The 17,395-nt window shown below is 40.6% G+C and overlaps 1 protein-coding gene across 6 annotated transcripts in view; it reads right to left on the bottom strand.

The window, feature by feature from the left end:
• The window catches only part of LOC133404642 (SLIT-ROBO Rho GTPase-activating protein 3-like), a 44,180-nt gene that overhangs the window by 10,857 nt on the left and 15,928 nt on the right, over window positions 1-17,395 (bottom strand). For 2 of the 6 annotated variants that reach the window (XM_061680736.1, XM_061680728.1), the window contains 17 exons: window positions 14,525-14,696; window positions 14,278-14,440; window positions 13,985-14,047; window positions 13,698-13,871; window positions 13,041-13,169; window positions 12,358-12,579; window positions 12,184-12,285; window positions 10,979-11,164; window positions 10,733-10,817; window positions 8,323-8,350; window positions 7,982-8,078; window positions 5,441-5,501; window positions 5,122-5,199; window positions 3,523-3,651; window positions 2,935-3,040; window positions 1,823-2,050; window positions 545-631 (listed from right to left, as the gene is read on the bottom strand). In XM_061680736.1, the coding sequence (XP_061536720.1) occupies window positions 545-631; window positions 1,823-2,050; window positions 2,935-3,040; window positions 3,523-3,651; window positions 5,122-5,199; window positions 5,441-5,501; window positions 7,982-8,078; window positions 8,323-8,350; window positions 10,733-10,817; window positions 10,979-11,164; window positions 12,184-12,285; window positions 12,358-12,579; window positions 13,041-13,169; window positions 13,698-13,871; window positions 13,985-14,047; window positions 14,278-14,440; window positions 14,525-14,696 (2,110 nt within the window). Of the gene's footprint in view, window positions 1-544; window positions 632-1,822; window positions 2,051-2,934; window positions 3,041-3,522; window positions 3,652-5,121; window positions 5,200-5,440; window positions 5,502-7,569; window positions 7,598-7,981; window positions 8,079-8,322; window positions 8,351-10,732; window positions 10,818-10,978; window positions 11,165-12,183; window positions 12,286-12,357; window positions 12,580-13,040; window positions 13,170-13,697; window positions 13,872-13,984; window positions 14,048-14,277; window positions 14,441-14,524; window positions 14,697-17,395 lie in introns of all 6 variants that reach the window. The other 4 variants (XM_061680766.1, XM_061680746.1, XM_061680756.1 and 1 more) reach the window with 4 other exon arrangements.

Below are 17,395 nucleotides of genomic sequence, written 5' to 3'. Positions count from 1 at the left end.
ACTTTCATTCTAATATGACAGGGGTACTAATGACTGCAGATACAGTATGTACAGTTGTGCTCATAAGTTTATATACACTGGCAGAATTTGTGAAATATAGTTTTCTTAAATACGTTGTTGTTTATTTTTACTTCTCCCAAAAAGATTTAAAAATTTTTCAAATGAGTTGTACAGGTTGTGTGTCACATTAAAGGTGAAAAAAGTTGCGAAAATATGTATTCCTGTTGGGCTTTTTTTTAATGGTGTTCTCTTAAGGACCGTAGGAGTTACAAGGCTGTCACCACAAATTATTTGTTCAGAAATAAAGTTGAGTTAAATTGAGTTTAAAATAGAACTTTTAAACAATTCAGTGCAATCAGTGCAATCAATTATAATCTCATTTGTTGTTCATTTAACTTTTATAAGGTGTGAATACTTTTTTTAGTGTTATGATTTGTGAAAAAACATTTTATAACCAGTTCAATATATGTTGCAACTGGAGCAAGATTGTATGACTTTTGACTTGTGACTTGCTTAAACCAAGTAATGGCTTGACTCGACTTGCCTCAAATTTAGTGTCGACTCGACTTGCTTGATATTTTCCTGCAGTGACTTGGGATTTGCTTGTTTGACTGCAGGAGGGACTGGTGCACTTCACAAAATAGATGACATCATGAGGAAAGATCATTATGTCAAGACTTCAGCCAGGAAGTTAAATCCAGGGCATAAATGGGTCTTCCAAATGTACAATGAGACAACGCATACTGGCAAACTGGTTAGAAAGTGACTTGATGTTAAAGAAGTCAATCTTTTGGAGTGGCCATCGTAAAGCCTTGATCTCAGTCCTATTGAAAATTTATGGGCAGACCTGAAAAAGCTTGTGCAATCAAGTCGGCTTACAAACTTAGCTCAGTTAAACCAGGTCTGTGAAGAGGAATGGGCCAAAATTCCTGCCAACTATTGTGGGAAGCTTGTGGAAGTATATGCAAAACATTTTACCTGAGTCATACAGTTTAAAGGCAATGGTAACAAATATGAGGTAATTAAATGTATGTAAACTTCTGACTTTGAAGAAAATAATGAAAACTTGTCTGAAAAAAAAACTCTCACGATTCTGTCATTCAGCAAATTATTCAGCAAATAATTATGGTAATCATAATTGACCTAACACAGGAGAAGTTTAGTCTGATTTCATATCATACAGTGAGAACAAGTGTAACGCTATTTAAAAAGACACATACATTGCCTTTTTAAATAATGTATGTAAACTTCTGGTTTCAACTGTAAGCGCTTAGATTTTCTGGCAATGCCTTGAGATCACTGCTGTATCGTCACTTTTATGTCTCACCGTTTGATTTTCTTGCAGAAAAAGTAAATTTTTAATACTGCAGGAAAAGTCCGATCTTTTTCAGTACTGGTACGTATTTTGTGGTAAAACGAATACCGGTACTTAGCCATCCTGAACAAGCAGCATGTTTTGGTCTTTGCTTGAGTGTGAATCTTTTGAAAAATGGTGGTGACACCAAACAGTGGTACAACAATTAGTTTTTGTCAAAATATAATGTTATAGTGAATGATTGACTCTTCCTCAGCAGTCACACAAAATTGAATAGTGCTTGCTTAAAGCTGCAGAGGAATGCCTTTGATGTGGCATCAAATTCACTTAATAAGCCAGAGGATAAGCCAAAAAAGAAGCTGCTTTACATACTTTAAACCGTCTCGAATTGGATATTAAATTTTGTCATTCACTCTTCTACACACATGACATACAGAGGTAAGAGAAAATGGCAAAATGAAGCAGTGAACCAACACATTTAAATAACATTTGTATTACATCCCTTACCAATATTCCTGCTCCAGAGTCATGTGCTTCTCATAGATAGCACCTGGCAACTCTGATTGGCCAGGGAATATGACATCATGCTGGAGTATCATGGTTTTGACAAGGTCATTGACCTGTGGCTGCCGTGCAACGGCATCATCCGAATCAACCCCTCTCAGCAGGCTTGGGCCGAAGCAGACGGCCAGGTTGTAAGGCTGCATCATGTTCTCATCACTGTACTGAGTCACGCTGTGAAAACACACAAAAATTATTAATAATAATATGGTACTATCGAGCTGGCGGGAGAAATGAACAAATATGCCAATTCTTTCTTGTGAAACGATCGAACAAAAAGTTAAGCACTACATTAGGTTTGAACTGGACTATTTGCCAGCTAAATAAGGCTCTATAAATGCACAAATTCTAGCAGCAACACACCACTGAAGAAACAGATGACCATAACACGTTCCACAAAGATGGCTGACATGCTTTTCACATATTGTGCTAAAAATGATATTTTGCCATAAAAAATAAATCATAGCTATCGTTTCACATTGGGTCTTATAATTTTCACAACCCCCATTACTAGAATAACCTGAATTGTATGGTTGTAGAAAACCAAAATGTATCTCACTGGGCATCATTCAATTGTATATGATGCTATACATAAAGTATGTACTATAACAGCTTATGAAAACAGTCCGATTCCAATTATATACGGTCAGCTCAATTGAAACACTGAATCTCTGAGAACCCACTGTCATAACATTATCGAAACTGAAGAAACAGATGACCATGTTGCAATACTGTACTTTATCTATTAGTGTCAGAAAAAAAAAAAAAAAAAAATCGCAGACAGGCGACTACAAATACAATGCGCCTGTGGAAAATTGTAACAATTTTAGAGTAAATACAAATACTATTTTTTGCACAAAATCCTACATCCTTTCTCATTCCTCTGATACGTTAACTCACTAATTGAGGAATACGAAAAGGAATCGCATTACGATGAACAGGTGACTACAAATACAATGCTCCTGTGAAAAAAGGTAACAATTTTAGAGTAACTCCAAATACTATTCGTTTGCACAAAATCCTACATCCTTTCTCATTCCTCTCATACGTTAACTCACTGATTGAGGAATGCGAAAAGGTATCGCATTACGATGAGGAGAGGTCGTGGAAAGGCAGAGACTATTGCTCTGATCTGTGCTGCTTTTTCCGCCATATCTTCAATTTCTGAATGAAAATGAGAGGATGCAAGAGGAAAGACCAACATCAGACAAATACAAATTTTCATTATTTTGCATTCACAGTCTTCTGGGATATTAACTCATTTGGCAGCATAACAGGAAAACTACAGTCACTACTTACAAATAGAGAGAAAATATATATATACATATAGACTAATGCCATAGAAGTATGGAAATATTGTTTTATTATTTAGAATTATTTTATAATTTGATAATTATTTATCTTTTGTTATTTTGGTGTTTCAACTTTTTCCTTTAAATGTAAAATAACCTCTACTTTTAAAACATATTGCCTCAACTACTGTGATGAGGTGTCATCGTCTTTTTATTAGTATCTATTCTATTCTACATGTCAAATAAGGAGGTAGAAATCAAGTGTGTCAAATTTCAATGACTAAAAAGTACGGTAACAATAATGTTGATGGCACAGGATGGTCAGTGTCTGCAAACATAGAGCTGGGATCTTACGGACACACTCCAGCAGCTGCAAGTAGCTATCATAGGGGAAGAGGGGAGGCTCGAGGCCCCTGAAGTAAAGCTTCAATACCCCGGCCACAGAGTCCAGGTCACACTCACTATCAGACAGAGGGTCTTCTCCTGTACGGGGAATTACAGACGTGTAAGATATACAGTATGTGTGCAAATACAACTTCACATAGTGAATACAGTAGATAAAAGGTCTGTGGTTCTTCCGCACTAAATTCATCTAGACATGCTTTGATGGCCCTTCTTCAAACTGCTTCCACAATATTAGAAGCATACATTTTTTCAAAATGTCTTGCTATGATAAACAACTAATTCAGTGGGAACTAAGGGATGTGGCGAAAGGTTTTCTCCCTACAGTATATTGCAATGTTGTGCATTGTGATACATAATGTAAATAAACTCACCACTACATCTTTATTGTCTTATTTTTCTCTTAGTTTGAAGAATAAAGTATATTTTCTTGTCAAGACACGTCAATAAAAAGTGTATTAGATAAACAGAATATTTTTTATTACACATTACTGCTTAAATTCTTTATTTCACATGAGTAAAAGTGACATCAAAAGAACAACAAAACAGACACAATTTAACAAATTAAAAATTTAGTTAAATTGTCCATATTTAGGCGGCACGGTCGGGCGACTGGTTAGAGCGCCAGCTTCTCAGTTCTGAGGAGCGGGGTTCAATCCCCGGCCCCGCCTGTGTGGAGTTTGCATGTTCTCCCCGTGCCTGCGTGGGTTTTCTCCGGGCACTCCGGTTTCCTCCCACATCCCAAAAACATGCACGTTAATTGAAAACTCTAAATTGCCCTTAGGTGTGAATGTGATTGTGAATGGTTGTTTGTTTGTATGTGCCCTGCGATTGGCTAGCAACCAGTTCGGGGTGTGCCCCGCCTCCTGCCCGATGATGGCTGGGATGGGCTCCGGCACGCCCTCGACCCTAGTGAGGAGAAGCGGCTCAGAAAATGGATGGATGGACGGATGTCCATATTTAAAAAGGAGTAGGAAGAAGGAAAACCTATTTACTCCCACCCCTATTGCTGCTTCCTTATAGTACCATATAACTATTACTTTGTAGAACATCAATATAGAACTGTAGTAATACTGTTATAATAAATCTGCATATATACAAATCCTTATTCTATATACGCTAATACAATAATACAAATGATTATATCAGTAACAGCACTATCTTGATATTTATGTGTTCAACAAACAAAACACATGCCTACACAATAACTATCCATCCATCCATTCTCAACACTGCTTAACCTATTCAGGGTCGCAGGGTAGTGGAGCCTGTCCCAGCTGACTTTGGGTGAAAGGTGGACTACACCCCGAATTGGTCGCCAGTCAGTCGCAAGGCACATATAGACACGGACAACCATTCGCACTCACATTCACACTCACATTCACACCGTCACTGAGTGGGAACTGAACCCACGCTACCTGCACCAAAGTCAGGCGAGTGAACCACTACGCCATCAGTGATCCTATACAGTAACTAGTTGCTGAGTATATATTAGTTCAGCCAATCTTTTATGAATTTAATGTACATTTACTCAATATTTTCTAGTTTTACCTCTCTCAAATGCATCCTTGATCAGATTAACTTCTCTTTGTGACCCAGGAACTCGGAATATTCCTTCATGGTGGAGACCTGAAACAAACATCCACAAAAACATGCACAAACACATACTTCGGTATGTTTTACTTGTGCATTTAGGTTCACAATAAAAATCTGGTATTACAGGAAAGTATGATCCCATATGATTATCTCCTAATTTTGGGAGAAGTAGAGACCATAATGAACTGATGTCATGATGACTACATCTGCATGTTTTAAAGTCCACAGAAGCTCTCTCAGCATGGTTTACGGCTGGTCATACAAATTGTCTCACCGTGAAGGTTTATGAAGCGGATGCAGCTTTCAACCACCACAGGGATCTGCTGGCCGGAGCTCTGCAGAGGAAAGAGGATTAGAGAGTCAGACGAAATAGGATACAAAGAAAAGAATATTATAATAACAGTCTTTACAGAAAAAAATGCAAATAAAGATGTGATGTGATTGGAAAATGAATGAACAGACTGTGAAGCAAAGCAAAGCAAAGCAAATTTATTTATACAGCGCATTTCATATGCAAGGTAACTCAATATGCTCTACATGATTAAAAGCATTTAAAAACAAAGAAAAACATCTTATAAACATTTAAAACAAAGAGAAAAAATAAAAGTACAATTAAAACAGTGTACAGTGCAAGAAATATTATGCAAAAGTGGAAATTCTCTAAAAAGCATGAGAAAAAAAAGTTTTTAACTTGGACTTAAAAACATTCACACTTGGGGCTGACTTCACTTCTGTTGGCAACTTATTACATTTGTGTGCAGCATAATAGCTAAATGCTGCGTCACCATGTTTGCTTTGTGCTCTGTGCTCCACTATTTGACCTGAGTCTGTCAATCTCAGAGCTCTTCTGGGTTTATATTCCTTTACAATTTCTTTCATGTATTCAGGACATAAACCATTTAGTGATTTATTGACAAGGAGGAGAACTTTAAAATATATTCCAAAGCTGACTGGGAGCCAGTGTAGAGACTTTAGAATTGGAGTAATATGCTCTGACCTCTTTGCTCTGGTCAGAACCAGAGCTGCGGCATTCTGAATGAGCTGCAGCTGTTTAATGCTCTTTTTGGGGAGTCCACTCAGAAGACCATTACAATAGTCAAGTCTACTTGAGATAAAATCATGGATGAGTTTCTTCTGGTCTGCTTGGCACATGCAAGCCTTCACTCTGGATATGTTCTTCAGATGGTAGAAGGCAGTGTTAGTAATTGATTTGATATGACTGATGAAAGTCAGGTCGGAATCTATCAGTACACCAAGGGTTCGGACTTGGTCTTTGGTTTTTAAAGCCAGTGACTCCAGGTATTTACTAACAGCAATCCTCTTTTCTTTATTGCCAAAAACAGTTATCTCAGTTTTGCTGTGGTTTAATTGAATAAAATGTTGGCTTATCCAGTAATTTATCTGTTTTAGACAGTGACACAACACCTCAATTGAACTGTAATCATCTGGAGACACTGCTAGATATTACTGTGTGTCATCTCCATAGCTATGATAGTCAAAATTAAAGTTCTGAAGGTTGAAAAGTTACAGAATGTCAATCATGAAATGTTGACAGCTTTTTGTTGTGAAGGGGGAAAACATGGATCAATGGCGTTGCCGGTGCCATAGCAAGGATGAGAAATGTTGTGTTAAATAAGGCTGCCCTGCCCCCATTTATTTTTCAGTTATATCTAGCATGACTGTTTCTCTCATTTGAAGTTAATTTACGACCCAACTTATAAAATCAAGAAGGTAAAGTGTAAATATATATTACTACTGTATGTACTTTCTCATATCGGGTTTGGGGATGCTTATCTACATGACTGCAAAGAGTACTGGGGCGTCTATTCGGGGAGTAGCATTTGTTAGGGGAAATTTTGATAATAACAATTAATTCATTTTTCACCACAAATAATCATTACAGATAGTAAATAAAATTTAAGCTCTAATGCCAATTCGAGTTGAGGTCATTATTTAATGAAATAAACTACAATATAATCTGGCAAATTAAAGTCTTGAGTCTGACAATTACAAGACCTCTTACAAGGATATCAATGTTTATCTTTATGCAGTGAAACATTAGAAGATTAGATAAGAAACATGTATGTATATCTATATGTAATATATATTTTTGTTGTCAGTTTTTACCATGATGATACTTACGAAAGGATAAAGAAGAATAGTTAAACCACTGTCATATTGGCTGGTCTAATTTAGTGGCTCTTTTGAGAAATATTTTTGAAGTCTTTATGCTGAAAAAAAAAACCTAAGCTAAACTAAGATAAATGGCGATTCTATATTTATCAAACAGGTATCCAAACTACTCTTTGTCCATTAACTAATATTGTAAAACTCCCCTTAGGGTTGACAGCTTTACCTCTTATTTCCTGGTTCATATGAGCAACAATAGACAGAGTTTGGTACCTGTGTACGAGACATTCTTCTTCTTCTTCTACAGCAAGCAAAGCACAGCAGAGAACAGAAAGAGAAAAGGCAAGGTAAGAAAAGGATGTGCAGAAAAAAATAAGAGTAAGAAAGATTTAAAAGCAGTGGTGCAAAGTGCACATAAGCAACCCAGTTAAATTGAGGAGTCTAGAGAGGAGGCAACGGAGACGCGAGTGTATTTTAATCCCTTTTTAGAAAGGGGAACGGATAAAAGTGGGAAATGGATTGAAAGGACAGAGCGCAATAAATAAGCCATAAGCATGACCATACAGTACTCACAGAGGCCCGTAATCTTCCACATCATTTCCTCAGAAAAGCAATGCCATATTGCACAAAAGCAAATCAAAAGAGGAATATACAATTTTGGATTTGGAGATTGCGTGATCATTACCTTTATGTAAGACAGTATATCTGTGCTGAAGAGCGTGTGGCAAAATTGGGAAATGGGTCTGGACTTCCGAACTCGCACCGAACGAGCACACTGAGCTCTGGGAAGCACAGAAATTGCATTACGGCATTTTGTTTTTGGGTATTAAAACAGGCTGTAATAATGCTAAATGCTGTTATTAGTCACACTTCAGTTCAGCAGTCCCCGTTCCAAACAATTGACCTGTTATGTAATCAAGAATGGCTCAAAATGGCGATGTTGAAACCAACTCTGTCCTCACTGCTCTCCTCTCTTGATTTCTCCATACCTCATTCAGTCACACTACTTTTACATTTCATAGGTACCTGGAGGGGTCTGTGTTGACGGCCTCAGCTGTGGGAAAGAGCAAAAAAACAAACAAGCATTTTTTAAATGAACCTTTCACATATTTAAAGTGTGACAAGCTTTTGAGAAGCTACTGTTGTATTGTGGAACCTCCAAAGTTGACTGCCTCAGAAGTTGGACAATTTGAAGTTTAAGCAAAATTTTCTTCAGCTTAGTTGATGTGTTTGTTTTTTTCTTGGGATTTTTTAAAATCTGTTTTGCCTTTTTTGCGAGGTCACCACAGAAGGGTACCAGTTATGACAAAGGGCAAAAGTGTAATAATAACCATGAAAAGAGAAATGGAACTCACTAGGAGATTGGAAAGCGTCCGGCTGCTCGTTTCAATCTGAACATTCATTCATTGATTCATCTTCCATGCCGCTTATCCTCATTAGGGTCGCGGGCGTGCTGGAGGCTTCCCAGCTGTCTCTAGGTGAGAGGTGGGGTACACCCTGAACTGGTCGCCAGCCAATCGCAGTGCACATATAGACAAACAACCATTCACACTCACATTCACACCTATGGGCAATTTAGAGTCTTCAATTTACCTGCCATGCATGTTTTTGGGTTGTGGGAGGAAATCCGAGTACATGGAGAAAACCCACTCAGGCACGTTGAGAACATGAAAGCTCCACACAGGTGAGGCCGGATTTGAACCCAGGTCCTCAGAACTGTGAGGAAGATGTGCTAGCCAGTCGGTCACAGTGCCGCCATCAATCTGAACAACACAATTAATTAAATATACATAAGCAAAGCTATGTGGATCTCTCCGGTTCTAAACACAGAGAACCAAATCGACCATATAACATTAACAAGAATAGATATGTTCACAATCTAGCATGTGAGGCAGAAGTAGCAGCTGAAAGAGGAGCATAACATATCTTTAGAGAATCACAAGCCAACTACTTGGGAAGCACAGAACCATAAACTGACCAGTGAGGAATAAACAGGGACAACTCCTCACACAAGAGGCCCAATAACTGGACTGCTGAAGGGAACACTTCCAGACCGCCCCCAGAAGTAACACCAGATATCAGCAGTGTATCAGAGCACATCAGGAGTTGACAACGTCACCCCTGATATTCTGAAAGCTGATTCCAAAGCGACCACATAGGTTCAAGACCACCTTCTCAACACATCTGCTCTACAGAGATAATCCCAATAGAAAATAATTATCATTGAGCAGTGTGTTGAGTGGCAAAGCTCCCTGTACATACATTTTATTGACTTTGAAAAAAACTTTGACAGCCAAGATAAGGAAGTTTTTTTGGAAACCCCTAGGTCACTATGGCCTGCCATGTAAGATCATCAAACCTAATAAGATAACGTGCAGCAGGATTTCAACTGCCGGGTGTTCGGCAAGGACAAACTGCCAGATACCTTTGCCAGCACAACACGGATCTGGCAGGGTTGTCTGCTGTCTCCTTTTCCTTATGGCCATTGACTGGATTATGACAAGAACAAATGGAACTTAATGTACAGGAATCCAGTGGACCTTGTTTACCCAGTTCGAGGACCTGGGTTTTGCAGACGACCTTGCACCAGTCTCTGAAAATCATACACATATGCAACAGAAGACAGGTTACAGACTAATAGTGACCAGCTTGGACTCAAGATCAACAACGGAAAAACCAAGACCAGGAGGTTAAATCTGAAAAAACATGATCCACTCACACTCAAGGGAGAGCACTTCACCTACCTGGGAAGCAACATCAGCAGGGATGGAGGAGCAGACAGGGACATAGAGGCATGCATTGGCAAAGCCCAGGTGTCATACAGTGTGTACAGTAAGATACTCAGGACAATCTGGTTGTCCAAGCAACTCTCCAACAATACCAAGCCACGGATATTCAATACCAATGTGAAGACTGTCCTGCTCTATGGATCTGAAACGTGGAAGACTACCGAGGGCCACACAAGCAAGACAAGTGTTTGTCAACAAATGCCTGCACTACATCCTAAAGCCCATCAAAATCATAAATGATGAGCAGTGGAGGATAACATGTCAGGGAAATATCAAAAAGAGGAAGTGGAACTGGATAGGTCACACCCTTTGGGGAGACTCAAATAATATCACTAGGCAGGCCTTGGACTACAACTCGCAGGGGAAGAGGAAACCACATACGTCAAGAAACACCTGGAGATGTTCCACATTTCAAGACCTGAAGAACATGGGCGTGAGCTGCCAAGAAGCAAAGGCCAGGGCTCAGAAGAGAGTGAGATGGAGAGCTCTGGTGGACGCCCTATGGCCTTCAAAGGGGTAAATTGAATTAAGTAACTCACATAAAGAAATGCATTTTACCAATCATATGCTGATGTAACCACAACCCCAATGAGCACCAGTACAACCTTTGTGTCCAACTTTGGAGGCTTCACTGGATAAGACTGTACCTTTCTGTATTGCATCTTGTAGTAGATCATGCTTGGCTTGAAGTTTGAAAGTCAGAGAACTACTGGTGAGAAACTCCTTCACTTTCTATGCCAATAAAAAAAACAGAAGACTATCAATATTTTTTTAAACAAATCATGGCGGTTGACGAGACATAATGTAATAGTTTTGTCCAGTGACTGAGATACTGCATGGAACTTTGGTTCTTTCATATCAATTATGAGATTCCGTATGCGCATATAACTCACTATAAAATAGTAGGTCTCTGTCTCCTGTTGATTGGCTCGACGCTTAGCGAGGGTAAGTTTTGGGACGGAGCCTGCTCCGGGGGGCTCATGTAATAGGTTGCTGGGCACATCAGGGGTGGGGTTGCAGTCGCTGTCACACATAGAGTCCAGCAGGGCTGTGAGTGTCGCTTTGAGAGTTTTACTGACCTGAGATAAGGTGGGACACAGATGATCATGAAATTATTTTTTACTTTCTTGCCATACAGTAGAGAAACAGGCAACTTTGACTAAAGTTAATTGACTTTATCTTAAGTAAACTATCTTTAGCTATCCTCAACTAACTTTAAATATATTCTGGTAACTTTTGGTATAGCCAGTGATCTTAACTTTAGCTATTCTCAACTAACTTAAACCATAGTCTGGTGAGGTTAGCCACAGTTAGCTAACTTTAGGTACAGTCAACTGACCTTTGCTATTGTGAACTAACTTTAGCCCTTCTTGACTAACTACAATACAATGTTATATAACTTTAGCTAAAGTCAGCTATCAGTCGTTTGTCAACTAATAAACTACAGTCTTGGAACTTAAGTTATTGTCAGCTAAATCAAGCTATCATCAATGGGCCTTGGTTACTGTATTATGAACTAATTTTAGCTAACGTCAACTAATTTTAACTAGTGTGGTATAGTTTAGCTGTCAGCAATTGACCTGAAGTTTAGTAAACTATAACTTTAAATATCCTCTAGTAACATTTAATGTATTTTGGAAACTCTTGCTATTGTCAGTTGAACATAATTTTAGTTACCTCGAAGTAACTTAAGCAGTTGTCAACTAACATCATTGAGGGATACGAGGTATGTAAATAACATTTAAAAAAATGTTTCCTTATTAAAGACAAAGGGAAGCCCGTTGGACCGTCGGCCATATGAGTCCCCGGTAATTTACTTCTGGTGTGTCACTATGTTGTGGATTAATTTCATTATGTTGTGGCGTTTACAATTGTTGTGACCTGTCTCAGCCACCATAAAGTTGAGTTTCAAATTATATTAAAGTGTTTTGGAATCATAATTTTGGTTATATTTAGGTTTTAAATTATTATATAGACAATTATAAAAAGAATTAGGGAGAGGGTGTCTATTATTGGCCAGTTTTTGCTCTTACCATTGGAGCTTGGTCCCTAACCCCTGCAAACAACAAGGTTTGCTGTATACTGAAGCTTTTCTTACCTCCTCTGTTTCCAATGTGACAGCGGCTAGTCGAGACTGAAGCTGTTGAAATCTGGTCTCCATCTCGTACCTCACCTGACTCTCCGCACTCACCTCACACACCTGGAATATAAATCATCAACTGAGTAGACCAACGTTCAAGTTTCATCTTGTTTCCACAAAAAAACAATCTACCTGGTCGCCCTCATGCGGGTGGTAGTTAAACCTAAATGGAAGGCAGAAGGCTGAGTCATGCTGCTGGAGCAGTGCATCTCTGTCTCCGCCCTGGTCCAGCGACGTGACGGCGGCCTCCAACTGCTTCAGCCCTGCCTCCTCTGTCTTTTGGATGCGCCACCTACTAGCCAGGTAGCACGTCATTACCCTCTCCACGGATTGATGGAAACCCAGGTCGCAACACTGTCCAGGGGGAGACAGGCAGCGATACAGAGTAGAAAGTACAAGGATGTAAGCAGCAAAAAAGAATGCATGAATAATGTTGGTGTGGTGTGAGAGGAACATCTCTGTATCATTGTTGCTTTTCCATTTTCAATTGGCAATTAAAAATGTGACTCATTATTTTGTTATTTGATTTGCTCTAAAACACACACACACAAAAAGAAAGAATTCCATATTTTTCATCATGCAATTGTAAGGCTCTGATAAAAAATATGAAATTGAAAAAGGAGCCCAAGGAATGAGTTTGATTATGAAAAGAATTATGAAAAGGCAACTTCTTTTTTCTGTTAGCTTTAAAGAGATTTGACAAAGTAAGTCTGGGTCACTTTTTCGATTGCCAATTGAAATGGAAAGAATGGATGATAAACAGATTGGAGGAAGACGGGAGAGATGAGAGAGCTGCTACAATGCTTATTTCTTACATCAATGAGAGTGCTGACATCCTGCAGGTAGTACTTGTTCATGGCTGCATTGGCTGCAGCAAGATTGAGCAGGTAGTCATTTCGGGCCTTAGTACACTTGAGCTGGGTCTCCTGCACTCGGCCATGCCTCTGCATACACACACAAACATCTGTCTGTCCACAATCGTTGGAGGGGATAGATACAAGAGGCCCCTGGACACGTTGAAGTCACCAGCAGTTTTCCATCAGCGCATTCTGTATTTAACAAGGGTACCCGCTGACGTTCAATGCTCCAGTCCTGTACGGATCACTGAGTCTTCTTCCGCATATAGAAACATCACCATGTGAGACTGTTTGCGCCGCTTTTAAAGGGAATGACAGAAACCGCTTCGATTGGACAGGATTGAAGTCAGCTGTGATGATGCCAAGTGCAGAGGTCCCATTTTAAAAGCGCTGGGGGTACGCTGGTCCATGAAATTACCAAAACCCAATATAGTCCGCCTCCTCACAGAGTTATGCCAAGTAAGTGCTGGATTTGCGGTAGTCACGAAAATAGAGCCCATTATGTAACCATCTGTCTGTCCATTCATATAAACACGTCATATAAACATGTCTGTCAATTCAACTTCACGCATAATATAGAAATGTTCATGACATGCTTAGAGAAATGTGATTTACCTTCTCCATTAATCTCTCCATCTTTTTGACGGAGCTCCGCCTTTGCCCTCCTGATAGGCCGAGGCCGAGCTCAGCTGACTTGCCAGTGTGCCTCTCTTCCAACCGCTCAGCCTCCTTCAGTTTTCCCTCAGCTATCAGGCAGTCAGTGTGGTACTGGTTGTATGTCTTCAAGGCCTTCATCACCATGCATCATGTGATGCACAGTGTACATGACCATTGTCACTTTCTTGTGTATATGACATTACTTTGCAGTATTAACATGCAGAACAACATTTTCAAATACTCACCGTCTGCAGCTCAGTGGTGACCTTAAGCAACTCATCTTGCATCTGGATTCCAACCTCTTTGCTCTGTTGGTAAAAAGAACATTTATATAAGGCCTGCCTCACACTGCGCGATGCAGTCGAACCCGATTGGACTGGACCATCACACAAAAATAAGAGTTGCCCCCACACACCCGCACTTGAGCGAATGGCTCTGTGGATGGCCAACGAGCTTTTCACTTGCACGAAAATCAAGCTATGCCACTATTTGCGCTCCATCGTACATTTCACAGTCAAGGCTCCGGTGCTGCACTCACCCGTTTGTGTAGCCGGTGTGTGTCCTCCGTGCTGTGCGCTAACCGCTGTGTGAGTGCGTTGCAGCAGCTGTCACCCAACGTTGAGTGCTCACGACTTTCCAAACGGGTCTGAGTCAACAAAACGGACCAGACTTGACACACCGACTGACCCCACTGCTCCTTCCTACAGAGGAAAAGACATCCTCATAAACATCGAACAGCTCATTACTGACAAGCATTTATGTGAAATGAGATGTTGGTTAATTACTTCTTAGTTTTGTGCGTGAACCTCTCGGTAAGTTTATCAAGGGCACGAGCATATTCGGCCTCAATATCGCCGCGTCGACGGAGGAACTCAGAGAGATCCGAGAGTTGCTGCTGTTTAACCTCTATCTGGGAGTCCAAAATCTTAATTTGGTCCGTCAGTTGAGCCCGCAAGTCTGAGATAGAGGGAGAAGACACTGCTGTTAAACTGTCAAAACCAAAACAAAAATCCACATAATGACTTTCCCAGATGTTTGAACAGTATCTTTATAAAACAACAGTATTTACATTACAGTTTACTTTAATTACATTAAATTAGTTTACTTACAGTAATTGTAAGGACAAAAACATACATACTAAATAAATAAATATATATATAAATATACAGTACATATATATATATATATATATATATACTGTATATGCACAACTCACAAAATGTAAGTGATATTGGGCTTTCTTTCTGGTGAAATTTAAGGATGAACCTAAAATGCACTATAACCTTTACAGGTGAACTTAAATCGACCTTTTCTAAACTGATCAAATGTTTAATGTTTCAGTACTTTTTGCACAACTTGCTGTTCTCTAACAAGGATCTGAACAGCAAAATTCACAACAGGTGTTTGATCCATGAACGTTTCCAAGGATCAGAATCAGAATCAGAATCAGAATCATCTTTATTTGCCAAGTATGTCCAAAAAACACACAAGGAATTTGTCTCCGGTAGTTGGAGCCGCTCAAGTATGACAACAGACAGTCAATTTACAGAACACTTTGGAGACAGAAAGACACTGACAAAAAAAAACCAGTCACTGAGCAGTAAAGGGTTGCTAGTTATCTGGTAATGCCGGTACATTTTTTTTTTTTTTTTGACAATTGTGCAAAAAGATGCAGAGTCCTCTAGCATTTAGAGCAGTTCGAATGACTAATATTGCAATAGTCCGGTGCAATGATCATTGTGCAAAAGGCGCCGAGAATTCAAGGAGTGTATGTGGTTTAAAGTGACGAGTAGTGCGATAATCTGGGACAATGTTGGTTGTGCAAATGTTACAGATACTCCTCAATCAGTGTGCAAATGGAGCAGATGCTACTCTGGCATGAGTGGCCAGTATATGCAAATAGTGCAGCATGGCGAGACAACTACAGTGAGTGCACAAGTAATACATAATTGGCCCCACAGAAATGTGACAACGAACTCAAGTCAAAAAATTGCCAGCTTGTTGTAATGGAATTATAGGTTAGGTGTTTAAGAAGTTGATCACAAGAGGGAAGAAGCTGTTGGAATGTCTACTAGTTCTAGTTTGCGTTGATCGGTAGCGCCTACCTGAGGGAAGGAGCTGGAAGCGCCGGTGACCGGGGTGCAGACGGTCCGAGAGGATTTTGCACGCCCTTGTCTTAGTTCTGGCAGCGTGCAAGTCCTCAATGGTGGGTAGGGGGGTACCGACAATCCTTTCAGCAGTTTTGATTGTCCATTGCAGTCGGAGTTTGTCCTTTTTTGTAGCACCACCAAACCAGACTGTGATGGAAGAACACAGGACTGATTCGATGACCGCTGTGTAGAACTGTCTCAGCAGCTCCGGTGGCAGGCCGTGCTTTCTCAGAAGCCGCAGGAAGTACATCCTCTGCTGGGCCTTTTTGAGGACGGAGTTGATGTTGGTCGCTCACTTCAGGTCCTGAGAGACTGTAATTCCCAGGAACTCGAAGGTCTCGACGGTTGACACAAGGCAGCTGGACAAAGTGAGGGGCAGCTGTGGCGAAGGATGCCTCCTGAAGCCCACGATCATCTCTACAGTCTTGAGCGTGTTCAGCTCCAGGTTGTGTCGGCCGCACCACAGCTCCAGCCGCTCCGCTTCCTGTCGATATGCAGACTCGTCACCGTCCTTGATGAGGCCGATAACAGTGATGTCATCTGCAAACTTCAGGAGTTTGACAGTCGGGTTCGCTGAGGTGCAGTCGTTCGTGTACAGAGAGAAGAGCAGCGGAGAGAGGAGACAACCTTGGGGCGCCCCAGTGCTGATGCTGCGTGTGGATGAGGTGGCCTCCCCCAGCCTGACCTGCTGTGTCCTGCCCGTCAGAAAGCTGTTAATCTACTGGCAGATGGCAGGTGAGACGCTGATCTGGAGAAGCTTGGATGAAAGGAGTTCAGGGATGATGGTGTTGAACGCTGAGCTGAAGTCCACGAACAGGATCCTCGCGTAGGTCCCTGCACTGTCGAGGTGTTCTAGGATGAAGTGCAGTCCCATGTTGACTGCATCATCCGCAGACCTGTTCGCTTGGTAGGCAAACTGCAGGGGGTCCAGCAGCGGACCTGTAACACTCTTGAGGTGGTCCAGCACGAGACGTTCAAAGGACTTCATGACCACAGATGTCAAAGCGACAGGCCTGTCGCTTTGACATCTGTGGGTGTGGGGTGTGAAAATGTCCTTTTCAAATCTGCAGTAGAAGGTGTTCAAGTCGTTGGCGAGTGTGCTATTGTTCTCAGCTTGGGCGGATCGTTGCTTGTAATTAGTCAGCGATTGGAATGCATGCCATACTGATTTAGAGTCGTTTGCGCTAAACTGTTTTTCCAACTTTGCTGCATAGTTCTTCTTTGCAATGTTAATTTCTTTAGTCAGCTGGTTTCTAGCTCAATTATACAGGGCCCTGTCCCCACTCTGATATGCATCCTCCTTAGCTTGGCGAAGCTGCTTAAGTTTAGCAGTGAACCACGGCTTGTTGTTGTTGAATGTGCAAAATGATTTTGTTGGTACACACACATCTTCACAGAAACTGATATAGGGTGTAACAGTGTCCGTATATTCATCCAGGCTGCCAGCTGAATTTTCAAAGACACTCCAGTCTGTGCAGTCTAAACAGCTTTGAAGTTCCATCTTGG

This window comes from Phycodurus eques, chromosome 1 (genome assembly GCF_024500275.1).
Source record: "Phycodurus eques isolate BA_2022a chromosome 1, UOR_Pequ_1.1, whole genome shotgun sequence".
In the NCBI taxonomy this organism is placed as follows: domain Eukaryota; kingdom Metazoa; phylum Chordata; class Actinopteri; order Syngnathiformes; family Syngnathidae; genus Phycodurus; species Phycodurus eques.
Note: the sequence above shows the minus strand (reverse complement) of the source record. Positions and strands in the feature narration are given on the sequence as shown.